Source organism: Gossypium hirsutum, chromosome D08 (assembly GCF_007990345.1).
Source record: "Gossypium hirsutum isolate 1008001.06 chromosome D08, Gossypium_hirsutum_v2.1, whole genome shotgun sequence".
Taxonomy (NCBI): domain Eukaryota; kingdom Viridiplantae; phylum Streptophyta; class Magnoliopsida; order Malvales; family Malvaceae; genus Gossypium; species Gossypium hirsutum.
This window is the reverse complement of record NC_053444.1, coordinates 60,857,955-60,881,241: the sequence shown is the minus strand read 5'-3', so window position 1 is coordinate 60,881,241 and position 23,287 is coordinate 60,857,955. Positions and strand designations below refer to the sequence as shown.

The following is a 23,287-nucleotide window of genomic DNA, read 5'->3' as shown; positions in this document are numbered from 1 at the left end:
TAAAGGTAATGTGATATTAAGATTAATTTCAACGTTATTAATAACGCAAGATTAATAACTCAATTCAAACAAACAACATAATTTCAAAATCTTATATTACCATAAAAAAATTATTGAATTAAACCCCAAATATTTTATATCTAATTGCTTCAAACTCAATCCATCATTACAAGGGCGGAGTCAGAGTTTGGCAGGGTCTACCCTTTTCAAAATGAGAAAATTTTTTTATTTAGGCATTTTTATAATTTATAAAATTTTAAATTAGTAATAATAAATTTACACTTTAGCTCTTAAAAAATGATAAAATTTTGATTTAATCCTTTTAAAAATTATAAAGATATAAACTAATAAAATGGTGAAATTGTATCTTTAGTATCGTAAAAATATACAATTTAATTTTAGCTCCTTCAAAAATAATTTTCTAGCTTCGCCTTGAAAAATTTAGAAGTTACTGAAATTTAGAAGTTAGAATTATTTGAAAAATAATAATTTTGGGGGAAAAGAAGTTATTTAAGCATTAATCTTAGTTAGGGCAACAAATCTCAACATCGGAGCCAATTTGCAACATTTATATAGAAGTGGATTTATTTACTGATCTGAATATTTATCTGAATCCAAAATATTTTTTTTTATTTGGACTAAAATATATTATAAATTATGTTTTTTTTATAAATTTAAAATTTAATATGTTTTATTTTTATTTTCAGGAATTTAATTTTTTTATTTTTTCAAATTTCAAGTCAAATTATTAATATTGTTAAATTTATCGATATAATATTTTTAAATAAAAAAATACTCACTTAGTAGCAATGTAATTAAAAAGATGACATTCTAATAAACCTGGATTTAATAAAATAAATTTAATAGTGTTAATGATTGTACTCAAGTTTTGAAATCTGAAAAATAAAAGAGTTAAATCCCTGAAAATTAAAGTACGGAGATTAAATTTTAAATTTGTGGAGAGTACATATACTTATAACATATTTTAACTTTTTATTTGTATGAAAAATTAGAGTTACTTTTCCAAAATTGAATTGTTAATTGAATAAGAACATATGCCTGTAACAACATTTGTTTGGACTAAAACAATTTGGATAAGGTTAAAGTATGCTATTAATCTATATATTTTGCGAAAGTTATGGGTTTAGTTCTTGTATTTTTTTAATTGGTCACTTGTTTTTATGCTTTTTAAAATTTGAAATTTGTTTGGTTAAATTCAATTACTAATCATATACTATGTGTTAGAGGTGATCATGGGCCGGGCCGGGCTTGAACAAAATTTTAGGCCCATTTTTTAGGCTCAGGCCTGACCCGACCCAAAATATGGGCCAAAAAATTTATCCAAGGCCGACTCGAAAGAAAATTGCTAAGCCTAAGCCCGGCCCGACCCATATTTGATTAAAAATAAAAATATATATTTAATATATAATTCGGATTAAAAGTCCAAAAAAATATATTTAATAAAAAGTATATTTGATTAAAAATAAATAAATATATTTAATATATAATTCGGGCAGGGTCGGGTCAGGTCGGGCCCGGGCCAAAAAAGTCTTACCTGAGGCCCAGCCCGTTTTCTAAATGAGCCTCTTTTTTTGTCCAAACCCATGTTTCTGGCCTATATTTTTACCTGAACCCTCTCATTTTTCGGGCGGGCTGTCGGGCCGGGCCGGGTAGCCCAACCCATGATCACCTCTACTATGTGTACATGTATGGATTTAGTCAATTTTCTCCAATCGGATCATTCTAAGTCCCTGAACTTTTTGAATTTTGAAATTTTAGTCTTGACGCAAATGATAACCATTAATCAATTAATTGGATTTTTGGTGAGTAATATGTGGAAATAACAAGTTGGCATAACATTACACATATGATAACATGTTTGGCACATCGGATTTTAGAACTAGCAGAACTTTACTTAATGAATTTAATAATTACTATTTGGTGAGGATTGAAATTTTAAAATTTAAAAAGTACATGGACTAAAAATGACCAAATAAATGTATAAGGATTTAATCCATAACTTTTGTAAAGTATAATGACTAATGGCAGAATTTAACCTTTGGATGAATCACAAATTTGACAATAAAAAAGGATATGGCAATTAATTTGTGGACTAAATCAGAATCCAAATATTGACCAACACTTCAAAACCATTAAACTTGGCCTCAAAATTGTATGATTTCTTTGAACCTTTCATAACCCCTAAAAACAAGGATCTCTCCTCTCTTTTTAACTTCCGTACCCATCATTCAGCCTCTTGCTCCCTCTCCCCCTTTCACTTTCTCCCAATAGCACCCCCCTCTTGCCTCATTTGACACCAAAATGGTATGTTTACTTTCAGATTTCTTATCAATGGAGATGGATGATGTTGTTTTATTATGACTCATAGTAGTGTTTTTTTTAGAAGTAATTTAATCCATGGTTTTATGAGCAGGCGAACTCAGCATCCGGAATGGCAGTTAACGATGAATGCAAGATGCGATTCTTGGAACTAAAGGCCAAAAGAAGCTACAGGTTCATCGTTTTCAAAATAGAAGAGAACATTCAACAGGTCATGGTTGAAAAACTCGGTGGACCTAAAGAAAAATACGACGACTTCAGTGCTTGTTTGCCTCATAACGAGTGTCGTTACGCTGTCTTTGATTTCGACTTCACTACCGACGAAAATGTCCAGAAAAGCAAAATCTTCTTCATTGCATGGTTCACCCTACCCAACTCTTTTTAAATATAATCCGTATTTAAGTGTTGAATTGACACCAATCTCGAGTTTAATCTCTATGGTCATAATTTTTTATGTTTGTTATTGTATAGGTCTCCTGATACATCAAGGGTGAGGAGCAAAATGTTATATGCGAGCTCTAAAGATAGATTCAGAAGAGAGTTGGATGGTGTTCAAGTTGAATTGCAAGCAACCGATGCAAGTGAAATGAGTATTGATATTGTCAAAGAGCGAGCTTTCTAAACTCTTCTTTTTTTATCATCGTTCTAATCTTTCTGCACTTTGCTTTGGGGAGCCTTTTTTTTTTCCTCAATTGCCATAAAATGGTAAATTTAATTAGTAAATTTGGGTGTCAAATGAGGGGGATTTGAAATATATATTAAAATATATAATTTTTGCTTCTTACTCTTCAAATTTTATTTTAAGTTCGTGAGTTATGTTTAAATTATTTAGTATAACTTTTTGACACAGTATCTAAAATTACCTATAGTTCCTCCCAAACTCATAAATAGGAGGATAATACGCTTCAGCGCACTTAAACTTACGTCTTCCTAGATTGACAATAATGCCTAATTGAGTGAAATTAACAAATCATTCGACTAACCTTAGATAAATAATTTTGAGGCATAATATATCTATAATATCTATATTTTTGCTACATTTCTTCAAAAAAGAAATATATATATTTGTTACATATTATAAATATATATGTTTAAAGTAAAGTATGTATATAGTTTTGATTTAGTGGATAACAAAATTAGATTTGAATTGAAAAAGCGTATATTTTTAAATTTCAAGTTAATTGAATAAGTTATTTGAGTTTTTTTAGTTTTTTCGAATCAATTCGATAATAAATAATCTGATTTTTCGAGTACAAGTTGAATTGCATTTTACAACTTGAATAATTCGAATAACGAATAACAAACTAATGTAAATATCCTTTGGGTCATTGTCAGTTTCAAATATGTGCAAATTGGTCTCTCTAAAAAAACAAAAGATTCAAAATATTTATAAATTATTTTTTCCTAAAATTTTATAAATATATATATTAAAAATTACCTAAAAGAATCTTAAAAGTGTATAAAAACCCTAAATTATAATTTTTTCTTAAAAAAATAAAATGATAAATTTGAGGCCTTAAACAAGTAAATTATCAAACCAAATTTATCATACTAATTATCTTATTTTGTTTTAAAAGGGTTATCAAATATACATTGTATTTTACGTTCTTTTAGTTTGGAATTTAGTCATATTGTCAACAAAATATCAATATATGGCAGGTTTAATGTTTTTAATTTAATTTGAATAAATTTGTTCAAGTCAACTCAAATCTCATTCCACTTGACTCGATTCAAAAAAATTTCAAATCAAGTTACAATGATAAAATAAGATCCGTCAACTCAACTAACTCGAACTTTTTTCGCTTGATTCAACTCAATTTGATCGGGTGCTCACCCCTATTTTGATTAATGTATATAAGTAACTTCACAATATTCTTTTTCTTTCTTTATACACATTTTAATTCGAGATCTTAAAAAAAAAAAGATCCAACTATATTAGATCATAAAGTATCATCTAACACCAACCGATGGACGAAATCTGGATAGTCCAAATTGAACTCTAGTGCAACATTCCCATCCATTAGCCAACGTGCCTATGGGTAAAAGAAAAACTAACAACACTAAAAGAATTGTAAAATCCCTAAGGCCTCTTTAACAATACAACCACAAAGAGACAAATCAAGAGTCTGACTATTAAACTTATAATAATAAAAGCACAATCAGACTCAAAAATACCTCTGGAAAAGCCCTTCTTGAAGCCTTTTGAGTAGCACAAGCCAAAGCGAGAGCCTCAGCTGAAGGAGCATCAAAAGCCTTAGTGAATGAATAAGAAAAACCAACTATCACCATTCCCTCATGATCACGAACAATGACACCGCAAAAAGCAAATCTCATCTCCTCATTCAATGCCACGTCAACATTAATTTTGACCTCATCTTCATAAGGTGGAGTCCATCGGACCACAGTCAGACGTCGAGGTAACAATGGCGTATAAAGAAGGTTATGCACCCGAAAATCAGGATGGATAGGGAGAGCTTTCAAAATTGCATCTTGAAAAGAGGAAACTCGCCCCTGAATCACAAACAAGTTCCTTGCTTCCCACATCTGCCAAAGGAGCACAAGAAAACTAGTGAAAGCTCCTTTGTCCATATTCTACATAGTCGCCTTGAGTCAATCGATCGCACTGCAAAAAGACATACAAAGCAAATAATTATGAATATTACTCAAGGTTAAAGCCTCCCTCGAAATTGGGCAATCCCTAAGAGCATGCATAACAGCCTCCTTAAGGGCCTTACATCTAAGACAACTCGGATCCGCCCCTTGGGAGAACAAAGCATATTTGTTACCCGTAAGAAGGATGCCATTACCAATTCTCCACCCATACAGTCAAATTTTTGGAAGGATTTTCACCTTCCAAAGTTCCTGCCAAAAGACCCTATAAGGTCCTATTCCCATTGTCTAAAGAAGTAACCAATTATATCCCGAATGCGTAGTGTAAACATTGTTGAGGGCATGCTCCCAATCTGGTCTTCTTCATTTGCCTCTCTAATAGGTAGATGAAGAATTCAGGAGGCCATCTAATCATTACAACAAGATCAAATTAAGGTGCCATTCCATCTTCGTCCTTCTATTAGAAACTGGGACACCGTAGCATCATGGGGAATAGTATCACAATGACCTATATCTAGATCATTTATAAACTTATCCCCCCACTTATCCATCTAAATCCTGGCCTTATTGCCATTTCCTATCCTCTAGTAGAAGCCCGGATAAGCATATTTAAAGTTTCCATAAAACCCTTCTAAATAAAAAAGGAGTTATGAACATTTCGTCTTAAGAAGATATCACTTAAAGGGAAGTATTTAGCCAAAAGAACTTTGAAACAAAAACTATCTTTATGGTGCAACAGTCTCCATAATTGTCGCCCAAGTAGGGCAATATTAAACAATCAAATATCCCTAAATCCAAGCCCTCCCATACACCACAACAAAAAGGAGATAGAGTGGCAGAAGCTTATGGCGTTTATAGAAAAAATGCCATCAAGTCAAACTTACTGCAGCGTTTCTCAGTAAAACGCCCATATGAATAAATTAGCAATGATTGTCTTCAGAAATGCCGCTAAAACTTAATCGCCAAATACGGGCAATTCCTTTTGCGACGTTTTCTTCTTAAATGCCGCTAATTGCTACACTTTTAGTGGCGGTCCATACAAAAACGCCACAAAATAATTTTTAATTTTATTTTAGAATGGTATATAATTACTTCGTAATATTCTCTACTATACGTAATCATTTTTTCTTATAGTATTGTAATGAAAAAATAATTTTATTTTTTATATATTACAATATAATTTCATTTGTTATTACAGAAAACAATAATTACTATTTTAAAACCTAATAAATAGAAATAAATTAAATTAAACTTTACTTTGAATAAATTTAGATTCATGATGTCAATAAACACTATAGCAAAACAGGTTTTTAGCGGTGTTTGAACAAAAAATGCTGCAATAAATCGAGCATTAGCGACGCTTCTTAACAAAACGTCGCAATAGGTAAGCAATAGTGGCACTTCCTGTAAAACGTCGTTGTAGATCAAGCATTAGCGGCGCTTTTTAGAAAACGCTGTAAAAAAGTTGAGCAAAGCGACGTCGTTTTCTTTTTGAGCTTTAGTGGCATTAGCGGCGCTTTTTAACAAACATCGCGATAGATCGAGATTTAGCGGCGCTTTTTGAGAAACGCCGCTAAAGATTAAGCAATAGCTGCGCTTTCTGTAAAACGCCGCAAAAAAGTTGAGCAAAACAACGTCTTTTTTGCTGAGTTTTTTAGGGTTTATGGTTTAGTGTTTATGGTTTTAGGGTTTATTATTGAAGGTTTAGTGTCTATAGTTTAGGGTTTTAGGGTTTATGATATATTGTTTATTATTTTTGGATTATAGCTTTGAGTTTAGGGTTTTTGGTTTAGAGTGTGGGGTTTAAAGTTTAGAGTTTAGTATTTAAGATTCTTTTTTAATTACTTTTGTCCCTTGTAATATATATTTTTAGAGCTTAGGGTGTAGGTCTATGGTTTGAGGTTTAAGGTTTGGGGTTTATGATTTAGTGTTAAGAGTTTAGTGGTTATAGATTAGGGTATAGGTTTAGGGTTTAAGGTTTAAGGTTTAAGGTTAATGGTTTAGGGTTTAGGGTTTACGTGTTTAGGGTCCAGTTTTAAACAAAACGGCACTGTTTTGCTCCCCGTATTCTCACCCATCATCCAAGTTAAACGGACTCCTATAAATACCCCTCCCTCGATGGAAAAAGGATTAGGACCTTTGCTCCCTTTAGTTTCTACCCGTCCTCTAGTCATAATTTTTTAATATATCTATTATAATTGAGAATGTTTATATCTTAGTGCATTTTAATCTTGTCTTTTATCCATTTTTTTCTTTCTAATATATTATAATTATAGACCCTATTTTATACACCTAATACTTTTAATTTTTTAAGTTCTAAATTTCTAATTTCATAGAATGTAATTTGAGAGAAAATCTTGAAATAAAAAAGATATGCTTTAGTTGAAAATTTAGATTTCGATTTCATTTATTATATAAACGGTAAAAAAATCCATATATTATGGACAAAATAATTGAGATTTAATTTAATATATATCAATAGCGTATTAACTCATGAATTTATGAAATTCAAACATATTTTAAGGATTTCAAATTCATTATTAAACAGGTCTCCAGTAAATCTATGGAATCAAAAAATTATCATAAATATTATATTTCTAAAATTTAAATTTAAATTTTAAAATCTTAATTTCCAATCACTACTTAATGGAAATCTCTTCTTTGATTTATTCAATACCATATTCTTATATCATATCATATATTAATAGTTTATAGCAAAAGTCAATCATTAGCGGCGTTTTTGTAAGCAATAGCGGCATTTGGACATCATTATTAAACAGGTCTCCAGTAAATCTATGGAATCAAAAAATTATCATAAATATTATATTTCTAAAATTTAAATTTAAATTTTAAAATCTTAATTTCCAATCACTACTTAATGGAAATCTCTTCTTTGATTTATTCAATACCATATTCTTATATCATATCATATATTAATAGTTTATAGTAAAAGTCAATCATTAGCGGCGTTTATGAGAAAAACGCCGCAAAAGGTAAGCAATAGTGGCATTTGGACAGAAAACGCCACAACTATGTATTAAAAATTTTCAAAACGGCACCGTTTTTCGGTACAAAAATTTAATTTTTTAGTGGCGTTTTTGCTGGAAACGCCGCAAAAGGTAAGCAATAGCGGCGTTTGGACCAAAAACGCCGCAACTATGTATTAAAATTTTTCAAAACGGCGCCGTTTCAATATAGAAATTTAAATTTTTAGTGGCGTTTTTGGTTGAAACGCTGCAAAAGGTAAGCAATAGCGGCATTTAGACCAAAAACGTCGCAACTATGTATTTACTTTCTAAACGGCGTCATTTTTACTAACTTCAACCCGTCCTCCCCTCCTCTTAGCTCTTATTCCCATCTCACATATACCTAAAAAATCCCTAATTTCTTGCCGCTCACCACCTTGTTTCCACTTGTCTGCTGCTTCCTCTGTCGCTGGCGTTCTTCCACCACACACCCTCTTGGTCGTCATCATTTTCTTGGAAAACGATTGCAAAGGGCTAAATACCACATCTGAAACGTATAATCAAAACAACGATAACCCAATTTGTCACCGTTTTACAGGTAAATTTCTTTTCTATTCCATTACTTCTTTGGTTTTGTTGCATTGTTCTCTTTTAAGCAAGAGAGCTCTGGCTGAAGTGTTCTATGTATGTATGGCTAAAATGATGTGTTCAAATTGGGAATTTTCAAGTCTAATTTTAGACAGTCGAATATTGACAGATTGGAAGTATTAGTCTTTGGGTTGCTGGCACAAGTATTCAACTAGTTCAAACTTGTTTAGTGTTGAGTTGGGACCAAGACAACAAAAGTTCTTTCGCCGAAGAGGTCTGCACTTCCTTTGTTGAAGTAAGGACAAATGGTCTAATTCGAGATTTCCTAAGAATCGACTTAGTGACATCTCATATTTTTTATATCAGAAAAAGAAATGATCCGTCAGGTTTAGAATTGATTTCTGATAATAGGTCAGATCGTACCAATAAAAATCTATTTTATTCCATTTATTCCAACGCAAGGATTCAATAATCGTTTAGCCAAAATCACGGAAGTATTCATACGCTCTTGAACAGAAATAAGGAGTCCCAATCTTTGATAATTTTGTCATCATCTAATTGTTTTCGCATGGGCCCATTCAACTATGTAAAATATCACAATGTGATAAAACAATCTATTAAAAAAGATCTCTAATTCCAATTAAGAATTTATTGGGTCCTTTAGGAACAGCCCCAAAAATTGCGAATTTTTATTCATCATTTTACCCTTTAATAACTCATAATTAGACTTCGGTAGCGAAATATTTGGAGCTTGACAATTTAAAACAGGCTTTTCAAGTACTTAACTATTATTTAATAGCTGAAAATGGGAAAATTTATAAATTCGATCCATGCCGTAACATCTTTTTGAATGCAGTCAATTTGAATTGGTATTTTTCCCACCATCATTATCATCATAATTATTGTGAAGAAATATCCACAATAATTAGTTTTGGGCAGTTTATTTGTGAAAATGTATGTATAGCCAAAAACGGACCACGCCTAAAATCGGGTCAAGTTTTTATTGCTCAAGTTGATTCTATAATATTAAGATCGGCTAAGCCTTATTTGGCGACTCCGGGAGCAACTGTCCATGGGTATTGTGGAGAAATACTTTACGAAGGAGATACGTTAGTTACATTTATATATGAAAAATCGAGATCTGGTGATGTCTTGCAGCTTCAATCACTCACTCCCCAACAAAAATAACTTTCCAGCTACTTAAGGATACTTCGGATTTCTCTCTCTTTCTCTCTCTCAACCCACAAGTAAGACCTTCATTTTCCTAGTAACTCATCTAAACTCAGCCATGTTAAATTAGAACATAGTCTTTTGGGGTACATTGCCTTAGGTCAAGGTCTTGCAAGTTCTTTATTTTTGTCCTACATTCTAAACTATTAACAATTGCCTGTAATGTCTGAGGTCTGATTGCTTAAAATGTACAACAACTCTACCTGATATAGTTGATACCCAGCAATAGGTAAATCAGGACATACAAGCACTAAGCAATAATAATATAATATGTCTTAAACATTGAACTCATCGATATCGAAAATTTAAATTGCTTTGAAATTATGTTTCTTGTTCATCAACTATATTTGTTCAGAATTTGTTGCAAGATTTTCTTACATCAAATTCTCTAGTTTGTGCTGCCTATCCAATTACTTCAATTGTAGTAATTAGCATGAAATTTTCAAGCTGAAGTTGAATTCAGGTTCTAGAGGTCATACATAGATTTTTGAAATGACATACATAGATTTTTCAAGTTCTAGAGGTCATTTTGAAATGACAAAATCTTACTAGTCGTGTTGGGTGTTGCACAAAAGACATTTGACATATATTAAATTAAAGGTCAAATGATGCTATCAATCTCTGTATTATGTGGAAGTTGTGGATTTAATCTCTTTATTCTAATTTGGTGAGTTTTAGTTCTTGTAGTACTTCTTTATTCTAATTTAGGTATTAGTTGAGTACTATGCATAAGTTGTTGATTTAATCCATCTTTAAAGTTTCTATCCAATATGTGACAAAAATTAATAGATCATCTATCTATTTATCTATGCATATATATATGGTTACCTAACCTTATCAATGCAAGGCCCCCACTACCCCCACCGCCTCCACCATCTGTTTGAGAAGTGGAAAATTTACAGCTTATTGGGATGTCTTTTAGTTTGTTACGTTGAAATTTTAATTAATTATTCAATAATATATACACGTAATTATGAATTATGATTGTGACTTCTCCACGTATTATTTACCCAAGCAAAAACAAATACACAAATTATTAAATTTGAGATTCAAATTCATAAATCACTTTATATATTTGATTAATTGAATAAATTATGTTTGATTAGTTTATTCGGTTTAATGTGAATAAATTGTCGATTTTCAATTTAATTGAATAAATTATGTTTGATTAGTTTATTTGGTTTAATGTGAATAAATTATCGATTTTCGATTTAATTGAATAAATTATGTTTGATTAGTTTATTTGATTTTATGTGAATAAATTATCAATTTTTTATTTAATTGAATAAATTATCGATTTTATATTAATTTGATTAATTGATTGAATTTAGTTTGATGTTGATGATTAAGAATGTTTTACATACAAATAAATGATCGATTTATCATATGTAGGCTATTAAATCTATATTATTTTGTCAATTATATTTATTTTCTAATGCCAACTCAAAGTCTTAATTTTTTTAATTTTACTTATTTTAATAAATATAGACAAATTAATTATATTTTAATTTCTTCCCCGACTAATACAAGGAAAGAAAAATCAAAATTACTCAATAATAAAAAATAAGATAAATTATATCCGTCACAAGATTATTAGTAAAAGCTACAAAATGATCTTTGAATTTTTCGAAAATTAAAACTTCTATTTTAAATTAATATATAATTTACATAACTTACATAAATATATATCATATCAAAACTTACCTAACTTACATAATTTATATAACTCACGTAACTTACATAACTTACATAATACATAAATATATATCATATCATAACTTACATAACTCACATACATACATAACTTATATATATCATATCATAACTTACATAACTCACATAACTCACATAACTTACATAACTTACATAATACATAAATATATATCATATCATAACTTACATAACTTAATTATACTTATAAATAAACAACTTACCCGTGTAGTTTATTGTCAACTTTAGACTTCAAGAACTACGAAATGGACCGGCCTTGGATGAATTTGTCAAGGGTAAGCAACGACTATTGAAATGGAGTACAAACTTTTCTAAACTTTGCATTTCAAAATGCAAGCCAAGAGAATATGATTCTTTGCCCGTGTAAGAAGTGTGGCAACATCAATTGGCATTTTCGTGAAGTTGTCTACAAACATCTAATTGTTGATGGGTTTATTCGGGGGTATAAAAAATGGATTTTCCATAGAGGGTGCACACCTAGTAGAACCTCTTCAACGATTAATCCGATTTATCCTCATAGTTCTTACCATCAGTCTGTTAGAGAAGATGACATGGAAGGTATGTTGCAAGATGCATTTAATATGCGCAGTCATGGTTTGCAATCGTTTCCACCCGACTTTGTTGCATCTGATGATTTTAATCTTGGTGGAAAAGCTTTTACCGAAACTGGAAGAAGTGTACCTGATGAAGAGCCGAATGGAGAAGCGGCGAAGTTCTACAGGTTACTTAATGAAATGAATGAAGAACTTTATGAGGGATCATAATTTTCAAAAATGTCCTTCTGTATTCGTCTTTTTCAGTTAAAATGTTTGGAAGGGTAGACCGAAAACTCTTTGACAATGCTGTTAGAGTTTTTGAGAGATATGTTTCCGTTTGCAAAAATCCCCCATTCATGCAAATATATGAAGAAACTGATAAAAGATTTAGGCCTTGGGTACAACAAAATTCATATTTGCCCAAATGACTACATGTTGTATTGGGGTGATCGGAAAAACCAACAGTCTTGTCATGTATACGGTAAATCTCGTTGGATGAATAAAATACAGAAAATGTGAATGATGATGAATATGATGCACAGTCAAGAAAAAAACCAATTAAGATTTTACGATATTTTCTGCTAATACCAAGGCTTCAAAGGCTTTTCATGTCGTCGAAGACAGCCGAGTCTATAACGTGGCATCATGATGGACGAACCGATGATGGATTATTAAGGCATCCTGCGGATTCTTTAGTTTGGAAATCATTTGATAGTAAATTTCCAAGCTTTGCAAGCGGTCCTCGGAGTGTGATGCTTGGGCTAGCATCTGATGGATTTAATCCTTATAAAATCAAGAGCACTTCGTACAGTACTTGGCCTGTAGTGCTTGTTCCTTACAATTTGCCTCCATAGATTTGCATGAAACAATCTTCATTTATCTTATCTATGATTATCCCTAGAGAGAAAGGTCTCGGAAATGATATTGACATTTATTTGCAGCCACTTATTAAATAGTTAAAACAGTTATGGGCGAGTGTTGAGACATATGATGTATTGAGAAAGGAGAACTTTAATTTATGTACAACTTTGTTGCGGACTATTAATGACTTCCCGGCTTATGCTAATTTATGTGGTTGGAGTACCAAGGGACATTATGCTTGTGCTTGTTGTGCTGCGCAAACATGTTTGAAGTGGTTATATAATGGGAAGAAATTCTCTTATATGGGGCATCGTCGGTGGTTAGATGGAAATCATATATTTAGATTTCAGAGTACTCTATTTGACGGTACCGAAGAGTTCAGAGAAGCTTCTGAGCAGACCATTGGATCTAAAATCTTTTTCATGTTGAAAGATATGAATTTCAGTTATGGGAAGATGAATCAACCGCCCAACACGCAAACAAAGTGAAGATCGAAAGATAAATCTGATGATGAATCTGATGAAGAGGATGATCCTAATGAGGCAAACTTGTGGAAAAAATGAAGTATTTTTTTTAGTTGTCTTATTGGGAGCATCACATTTTACGACATAATCTTGATGTCATGCATATTGAGAAGAATGTTTGTGAGAACATCATTGAGACAATTTTGAATGTCGATGGAAAATCAAAAGACAATATTCAAAGTCGACTTGATTTAGCTCACATGGGAATTCGGCGTGATCTTCATCCCCAAGTACTTTCTGGTTGTCGCCTTCTATTTTTTCAATGTCGAAGAAAGAGAAAGAAGTGTTCTGCATGTGTTGAAGGATATAAAGGCCCCAGATGCGTATGCATCAAATATATCTCGATGTGTGAGTCTTAAAAATCGAAGACTATATTCCTTAAAATCACATGATTAACACATCTTGATGCAAGATTTACTGCCAGTTGCTTTACGATGTTGTATGTCAAAAAAGGTGACGTCTTGCATAATTAAACTATCCAATATGATGAAAGTCATTTATGGCAAAATTTTAAATGTTGAAGAACTAGAGAAAGTACAAGATCAAGCCGCTTTGACTTTATACAATTTGAAGAATATCTTCCCACCTTCCTTCTTCACTATTATGGTGCACTTGCTAATCCATCTCCCTCATGAAGCAATACTTGGTGGACCTGTTTTCTGTCGATGGATGTATCCTATAGAAAGGTGCTAATTTATTTGTAAATTATTCATTCATTCACCTCTATGCCTTTAGTTACAACTTTTGATCATGTTGTATATCGTGTTTAGGTTCCTATCCAAATTGAAGTCTTATTACTGTAATAAGCGTTATCCAGAAAGATCAATTGCTGAAGGTTACTTAGCAGAGGAGTGTATGACTTTTTGTTCTAGATATTTAGAAGATGTTGAAACAAGACTGAACAGACCAAGTAGAAATGTTGGGCTCACTGATCATTACTTGGTCGAAACTTATTTATTTTAAAGTTATGGAGAATCAATCGGCAAAGTTGAAATTGTAGAATTAGATGATAGATCGTGGGTACAAGCACATCGATATGTTCTTTTTAACCACGATTCAATGGAACCATTACGCAAGTAAGTTCTAAAATTTGATAAATATTCATCTTTTTAATTTGTTTATCTTCTAACAAATTAAACCTCTTTTTAACATAGTGAGTACAAACAAATCTTGAGGTCTCGTTCACGCTCTCGAAGATTACAACATCGAGAGATTAATAAGTTATTCACAGAATCTTTCCATGAATGGTTAAGCCAAACGGTATGCAATTGAAGCTTTCATTGACAAATAATAATGTTTTTTCATAACATTTATAATTACTTAATTTACTTTCGATTCAATAGGTTTGGAGTGGGAATAACGTCAATGACGAAGTTAAATGGCTTTCCCAAGGTCCGAATAGAGTAGTAAAAAGATATAGTGTCTTCCTCATCAATGGATTCAGATTTCATACAAAATATCACGAGAGATTGAGGAGAACTCAAAATTGTGGAATAGTTGTTAATTCTTCAATTACAAGTTATGCTAGTGTTAGGGATAGTAATTCTGTTGAGGGAAATGTGGAGTATTACGGACTTCTTACTGACATTATTGAGTTGGATTACAATGGCGAACTTCTCTCGATTGATTCACACTGGACAACAACTGATAGATGAGCCGTATGTATTTTCTTCTCAAATGAAAAAAGTTTTTTACTCGAAAGATGCAACTGATGAAGGTTGGTACGTTGTACTCCGTAACACCTCTAAAGACTTGTTTGACATGGGCAATAGGAGTAGAGATGACACCGACGAAAGATCAGAAACTTTGCCTTTTCCAGAACAAAACTTAAATGAAAATATCCCTAGTACTAGTACACAATTTCAATGGGTTCACCAGGATGTTGATGAAGATATTTACGATTTCTTAATTATATGTAATATCATAATTTAAATCTTGGTATTGTTAAATATTTCACCTATTTTATATTTACTATTATTGTTGTAATTAGTTACTAAAAGTTCAACTATTTTATGTGTACTGCAGATAAAATGCCTAGAAGAAGATTGCAGGATCTAAGTATTGTTCAAAATACTCCAAATTCGAAAGAAACAAATAGTGAACAACAGACTGCTATTGGATCTTCGAATGTTCTGATTACACCTGACGAACCTGCAGAAGTTCAAAGTAATGTTAAATTTGATTTACATGTGTGTTGACTTTTATTATTGATTTCTTTTTCAAATTCTTATATTATAATATACCATTTTTTAGCTGAAAGTGGTGGGACGCGCAGAGGTCGAGGACGTACGCTACTTAAAGATTTATACGAGTTAAATTCTGTCGAGCATGTCAAAGTATGTAGAAGCAATCTTGGTCAGCCTATTGGACCAGAAGCTCGACTTTTAGCAGGATATTTGGGCATTATAGCACGAAATGCCAATATGTTACCTATCAACTACGAGTCATGGCATCAAATGCCTAATAGTAACAAAAATGAAGCTCTCAATAATATTAAGGTAACAAAACGTGAATGCAATTTATGAAAATTTGGTTTAAGCTTCATTTATATTTACTTTCTAAACTTGTGTTTTTTGTAGGAGAGGTTTGCTTTAGAGGTCTCGGATAATTATGTCAAGAAGGCATTGGGAAAAAGATGGAGAGACCATAAAAGTAATTTAAAGAAAGAATATTTTAAGACAAAAACAAGCCTCGAAGAGAAATTGCGAAATGTCCCGCCGGGAATGCTGAGGTACCAATGAGAAGATGCCGTTAGATTTTGGAATTCAAAGAAAGGAGAGGTATTACGTACTTCCAAACTCTTATAATTATTTCGGTTTATACTATTTACTATATACGTAATAATAATTTCATAATGTAGGATCGTGAACGAGTTGGAACAAGCAGCAGGCAACAACAGAAATTCACTCATACAGCTGGGTCGAAAAGTTTTACTTGTGTAGCTGAGGCCGAGGTATTTTGAATTTATTAATTGTGTCAAATATTTATTACTTTCTCTTAAATAATATTTTTACTACTATATTGTAGGAACTGTCGTCTGGTCAAAAAGTTGGACGCCTTCAACTTTTTGACATTACACATAGGAAGAAAGATGGATCTCCTATGACTTCAGAAAGCTGCAGAAATTATGGTATGTTTACTTAATAAAATTTAAATTATTTTAAATATTTATAGTGTTTAATTATAATGGTTTAATTCTTCGTTTGTAATGCAAATAATGTTAAGTTATGTTGCACTTGTTTTTATTATATATTTCGTTTCTAACTCTTTGATTGATTTATTAGGATAAACTAAAGGATAAAAAGGCGAAGTATGAAGCAGTTGCTTCGAGTGATAGTTCTGTTAATGTTGACGACATTGATAACCGGATTATTACTGAAGTTTTGGGTCCTGAAAGGTATGGTCGGGTTTGATTTTAAGGATCTTTTGTTAAACCAACCCAATATTTTAGATCCAGCTCGCAGCAATACATGCCTTCGGGGAGTCAGTCTCAAGCTAAAGTTCAGCGGTTCAGAGACCAGGTGGCTCAGATGCAATCAAGTTTTGATCAACTTAAAGCGGAGTCAGCAGAGCAGAGCAGAAAGTATGACGCACTCCACCTACAACTTCAGAATATGATGAAGATGTTTCAGCAGTCACAAAATCCGCCATCTTAGACATTTGTTTTCTTATTGTAAGAATATTTTTAGCATTATATCTTTTAACATTATTGTAAGAATATTTTGTATTATACTTTAGTTATCATTTTATATCATATATCTTTCGTTGAATTTGAAGTATCATTTAGATTTGCTGTTTTTTGTTGGATTTCGTGTTACAGGAAGGGTTGTATATGGGATGAAAACTGAATGTAACAAATCTGCCAAAGTTAGCGGTGTTTGTGACAAAAACGCCGCTAAAGAAAATGACCTTTACCGGCGCTTTTTCATAAACGCCGCAAACTTTAGCGACATTGTCTATAGAAGCATTTTTTGCGGCACTTTCAAATACTGCGCTTTTTCTATGGGCCTAAAAAAACGCCGCTAAAAGCCTATTTTGCTGAAGTGAAATATTAATTGAATCTTTAATTTATGAAAATTTGATCATTTAATTAGGTAATTGTGTTTATATAATACATTGAAATTAACTTAATTTAGATGGAAGTAGTAATATATTGTTTCAACAAATAATAATAATAATAATAATAATAATAATAATAATAATACATTTAAAACAAAGGGTGGCCAAATATGCTTGTTGTGCATCAGCCTCATATGGAGGAGCTACTACAAATTCAACATTTTCTGATTTCAGGATCCGAAAAGTAACAACGTAAGTTTGGAAAGGATGTAAATGGAACAGGAATGAGAAATATTCGAAACTTTTATGATGAACAAAAGTCACAGAAAATGATATGAAAAAACCATTTAAAATAGCCTAATTATTATTTTTTCTTATAGTATTGTTTGATATCATTGCATGCCCTTCTTTTGTGGTTTTATTAAAACTTCACCTTGCTGCTTTGATTTATATATGATTAATGTCTTCTTCTTTTTTTGCAGGGCCTGAGTCTGAAATTTTACCATCATGGTTTCAGTTTTTTAACAAAATGCTCGTACGTACCTTGTCTTCTTCAGATCATGAAGCTTTTTGACCATCCTGTGGCATGTAAGCTTTGGAAATTTATGAGATAAATTTCTTGCTTTTTTCCCATGTTACTTACGGGTTTGGTTCAATGTTTATCCTAGATGTTGCTACTAGCCTCAGTGTTCCCATGGCATTTTCTTTTCTTTTTTTACTTAACCCCTTGTTGTTTTAATCTCTGATCATTTGAAAAATCTTTCACTTGTACTTAAAATAAATCCATCTCTTACTAAGGAACAGATTAAAGCTTTCTGGAGATCAGAGAAGAAAACAAAGGAAGAGCATCTTAAGGCTATATATGGTTCTCCAGATCGTTGCAATCAGCAGGTACAAGTTTTTGTGAAAGATTTTTAAAATTATATATAGGTTAAAGCCTGGAAGATTAAGGGCCCACCTTATCCTACACCTAGGTGCATAGCTGAGGCCAACATCTCAAACCAGTTTAATAAATTTTACAACATGGAGAGTGAGACATCTCATCTGGTCGGTGGATAGTCCTTGGATTGGCATCCAATGGGGTAGCTTTTTTGTATAGCCATTTTGTAGGTGGGGTCGAACCCCCAAGTTGTTTTGTCCAAAATTAAAAGCACTCTGGTCTGTTTCTTTTGCATTGAATATGTAATTTATATTACTCCAAACATGACAACGAAGGCATTCTGGAGGTACTTGGCGACCCAATGAATTGTGTCGTGGAAAGTTTTTATGTCTATCAAGAATCCATATTCAGGAAAATTATATATAGTAGACATAAAATCTAATTTTATGGTTCAGCATATGGATAATAATCCCTTCTCTCTTTTATATGTAATGCTAATATTAAATTTACTGTTGGGGTTTAACGTTTGTCAACTCGCAATGTCTGTTTTAGTTGTCCTTTCCAACCATTTTCATGTTGTGAAGTGTAAATATATTTACCTTTGCTTATTTGGTTGTCATTTGACAATTAGGTTCTAGAGATTAGCTAACTTGATAACTAAGAATTCCAATTTTTTATGTTCTAAAATCTTCTTGTCATGAAACTGCAATTTCATCTTCTTTTATTTAATATTATATGTGATCCATAAATGGCTTTTCTATGTGGCTTTGTTTTTTTCCTTTGATCTAAATCTTATTGGTCTTAAGGCACGTTTGGTTCACTGAAATAGAGTAGAGCTGTAATTAGTAATTCAATTGTTTGGTTAAATATATAAGAATAGAACTGTAATTATATTATTGTGTAGCATAAAGAAAAAAAACTAAAATGATCATAATACCCTTAGCAGAATTTTTTTAGATATGATTATTGTTATTAAATTTTAATAAGATTATTATTAAATATAATTTAATAAAAAAATAAAAAAATAATTTAATCATATTTTAATATAATTATTTTTATATTAAATTATATTAAAATATTTAAAATATTTTATTTACTACATTTTAAAATAGTAAACTATTATTTGAATCCATTGCTTATCAAGTTATCTCAATTTTATGATTTCAACTAAAGTTTCATTTGTTATTCACATAATTTTTATATGAAACTTTTTACTTGTGTTACAATCTAAATTTAATTAATTTGTATTAAACACGAATTTTTTATTAAAAAGAATAAAGAAAAAGTCACAAAGCATCTAAAAGAAAAACAACATCTTTTTATTTTTCTTTTATCAACTAAAAGAAACAAAAATGTTTGTTTATCTACACTATAGAATTGGAAAAGGTGATGTTAATGAGAAAGCTTTGCATTAATGATATATTTGAAGGAAAGGATTAAACAAATTATACCAAATGATATAACCCCAAAAGGCCCAAGATTTGGTTTCTCTTCATTTCTTCTAACAAATGAAAAATTTCCCAAAATAATAGATCACAAACAAATAACAAAAGGTCCATTAGAACATAAAAACCCTATTCTCAGTCTCATGGCTCTCACTTCCTGAACATCAAACCCCACCTTTATCTCTGTTACTCCAATCCAGTCATTACTCCAACCCCAAACACTCAAATGCACATGCCACTGTGAAAGCTGTTAAAGAATAAAAAAAAGAACAATTGCTCATTAGAAGCTTCAGTGATGAATTTAAACCTCTGGAAACAGTTTTGGATCCCAATTGTGGAGCATTAGATGCCTGTGATCCACTGTTGGCTCTAGCAGCAGAGTCTTGAGGTTTTGCAAAAGAAGCCTGTTTGAAATGTATGTAACATACTCAGTCAAAAGTTCTAAGAGCAAAAGGTATTCACATAACTTTTAACAGAGGAAAATCAATTCAGCATTGAAAATATGCATAAAAGATTAAAAATTACAACCATGAGCAATTTGCAGCTAGTTATATAAATATGTTGGACATGGATGTAAGATAATATGTATTGGATACAATAAGGAAAAGAAAATTCTAATAGTAAAATTAAGCTTCTCAATGATTATTTAAGTCTGATGGACTGATATTCACAAGCCAAAAAACAAGACACATAAACTAACTTAACTCAACTAATCAATAAATGATGTTTAAACTTTAACCCTTTAGCAAAAGGAGAAGCAAAATAACATTCAAACTAATGTCCTACATTAACAGCAAAAACCCTTTTTGGCCCATTCACACCATATATATCCCCAGATTAACAGCAAAAACCCTTGGTGTTGCAATACCTAATTGGCAAGGTCCAACTCAACAAATACATACTCATATTATACCATTGACGCCAAGAGAATGCACTCACTAAATTGAACATCAATCTTCATCTGATAACAGAAATATGTAATGTCAATAGTAGAGGCATGACAACTTTTGAAGGGAGCAAAAGTAGTGGAAAAGGTGAATTCCTCTCTAACTGATCCCTGAATAGAACAAGCTTTCGTCGTATCTAAATTCTTAGGACTCCAAATATTACATACATACATACATACATACATACATACATACATACATACATACATACATACTTTAAGGCAACAAGATAAATACCAACTGGATGCAATAATTTAAATATGATACATACAACATGAGGCAAGCGGTAGGCCATGGCTGTAATCAATCCATCAGGTGAAACAAATAAAGAAGGAAGGCCATTTTGGTCTGGAAGACAAGTGAAGAATCATTATTAGTGCAAGCAAAAAGGGAAAGGAAATGTGATTATATGTTATGAAAAATGTAGAATATAGAAAGAGAATACAAGTAATATGTGATCAGAATAGAACTAAGAATAAAAAAATCAATGACAGAGAAACAAGCGCTGAATTTGCCTAATGTAAATATATATTATATCAAGAAAAGTGAAATATGAAGACAAAATAATTCAGCACGAAACCTTCCATAATGAAAACTCAAAGGGAAAAATCATTAGTGGACTAGGGAACTTAAAAGGAAAAAGTAAAATGAACTAACAATATATACCCAAGATATTATTTCGGAAATTAGAAAGTCTTACCAATGAATGGAGCAATTAACACATTCAGAACAATAGCAACCCTTAAAACTTCTGAAGTGATCGTGGAGCTGTGAAACTCTAAAATTACTATTGAGTTTCATTATGAGCTTTGCAAAAATGAGTATTTTGGTTTTCTATGATTTCATATTAGATTTGCATGTCAAAGATTTTGGAGGCACTAATTCCAGTGGTCAATTATAAACTTAATGGCACAACTGCAAACAATACCCAAACATTCTAATGCTAATTTATAGAACTTGGTTTTCTCTTGAACATAGAGATAAACAATATTTTGTTTCTCATATGAAGACACTAGTGTATGTAAATGAATAAAATCATCTCTTTGGCCTTTCTTATGTAAGCTCAAGCAATGCACGTGCTCAAAATTCCACCAGAGAGCTATAAAATGAGCAAAAACTTGTCATTTTTCCTTCTACTCTAATATAAACATCGCAAATGACACTATTATGACAAATATCATCAGGTTTTTTCCATCTCGGGATATTCTGCATATTTTAAAGCAAAGCCATGTTTTTCAATGGAGTGTTGGTCACTAGAAGGACTCAAAAAAAAAAAAAAAAGCAACAACCAACCAAAGACTAAATTTACATTCCTTTTAAGTTTTTTTTCCTTGAAATCGATAATTATTTAGAGATCAATTAAGTATAATTGCTCTAAATTTTACAAATATAATCCATCATTTCATAAAGAAAGCATTGATCATTCATACCATCAAACATCAAAGCTATCACATTTCTACCCAAAATTACACATTCTAGATACTAGGGTTAAAAGAAAATCAAATTTCAACCCAAATCGTTTCTATCCCTTCAGTTTTCTTCTTTTCTTTGCCAATAAAACCCAGACACTATAGCTAAGTAGCTAACTGAGTCTTCTATTCTCCTATTCAACTAAATTCAACAACTGAATAACGAAATTGAATATAAATTTTCCAAAAAAAAATGTTCAAAAAAAACAAATTTAAATAATAAACTAAAATGAACCAATAATCAATCAAAAAGAAAAAGAAAAGTAAACTTGCTAAAGCTAAATTGGCGAGTTTTTCACAGTTCTTCATTGTTGTCCTTTATTGCTAATAATCATTTTATCTAAAATAAAAATAGATCAAAATAATTAGTGGGTAAGAAAATAAAATCGAGATTTAAATGGTTTTTCAAATAAAATTGAGAATTAGAACCTTTGATTTAATTTTCCTCTCTTGCTCTTTCCAACAATCGATGGAATTTTATAGATAAGAAAAAAACGAAAGAGAGGAAAAGAAAAACTTTATTAAGAGAAAGAAAAAGAAAGCAAAAAAAAGTGCAGGAAAATTAGAAGAGAGGAAAATGGAAGGAACAGAGGGAGAAAATGTTTCACCTAACGCTACTATGAAGGTGACTATCTTTTGAGGTGAAAAAGTGGATGAGGGCAAAGTAGTGAGCGTTTTTGTGGTGATGGTCTCCTTAAGCACCGAATCAGTAATCGGTGGTGAGGAAACCTAATAGAAATCGGGCAATTTTATTGCATAGGCCCGTAACAGGCTATTCCATTGAACTAAACAGTTGTTTATGGTGGACCCACAAAATAGAGTTGTAATGGTGATACACCATTGAACCAAACATGGCCCTAGTGTTTGTTCATGATTCCATAGCTTATCTAAAGATATCATATAATTATAATAAAAATAAATTGATTTAGGGTCCGACTCAAAAAACCCATGATTTGAGTAATCCTAAACACTTTATTTGAGGTAGACACGTAAGTAGAAGAGTCCATGGTGTTAGAGTTCTGTGACCTATATTCCTGTTAAAGAAATAATATAGTGGTAAAACTAGGAGATCTGTGGTGGGTTTAAGGTCGTAGCCCAATA

General features: G+C 31.5%; 2 protein-coding genes and 1 long non-coding RNA gene across 3 annotated transcripts; 1 reads left to right on the top strand and 2 right to left on the bottom strand.

The window, feature by feature from the left end:
- The first annotated feature begins 2,190 nt into the window (after window positions 1-2,190).
- LOC107936689 (actin-depolymerizing factor) lies at window positions 2,191-3,119 on the top strand. Its single transcript, XM_016869438.2, has 3 exons — window positions 2,191-2,325; window positions 2,435-2,700; window positions 2,812-3,119. Exons 1-3 carry the CDS (start codon window positions 2,323-2,325, stop codon window positions 2,960-2,962), a joined length of 420 nt encoding a protein of 139 aa, XP_016724927.1. The 5' UTR covers window positions 2,191-2,322; the 3' UTR covers window positions 2,963-3,119.
- Window positions 3,120-4,254: 1,135 nt separating this feature from the next.
- LOC107936687 (uncharacterized) lies at window positions 4,255-5,599 on the bottom strand. The gene is made up of 2 exons (XM_016869433.2): window positions 5,076-5,599; window positions 4,255-4,963 (listed from the first exon to the last, which is right to left on the bottom strand). The coding sequence occupies exon 2, from the start codon at window positions 4,927-4,929 to the stop codon at window positions 4,480-4,482; it is 450 nt and encodes a 149-aa protein (XP_016724922.1). The 5' UTR covers window positions 4,930-4,963; window positions 5,076-5,599; the 3' UTR covers window positions 4,255-4,479.
- Window positions 5,600-19,717: 14,118 nt separating this feature from the next.
- Window positions 19,718-23,039, bottom strand: LOC107936709 (uncharacterized). Its single transcript, XR_001694478.2, has 3 exons — window positions 22,795-23,039; window positions 20,989-21,065; window positions 19,718-20,174 (listed from the first exon to the last, which is right to left on the bottom strand). It is a non-coding gene; the product is annotated as an uncharacterized lncRNA (long non-coding RNA).
- Window positions 23,040-23,287: the final 248 nt, after the last annotated feature.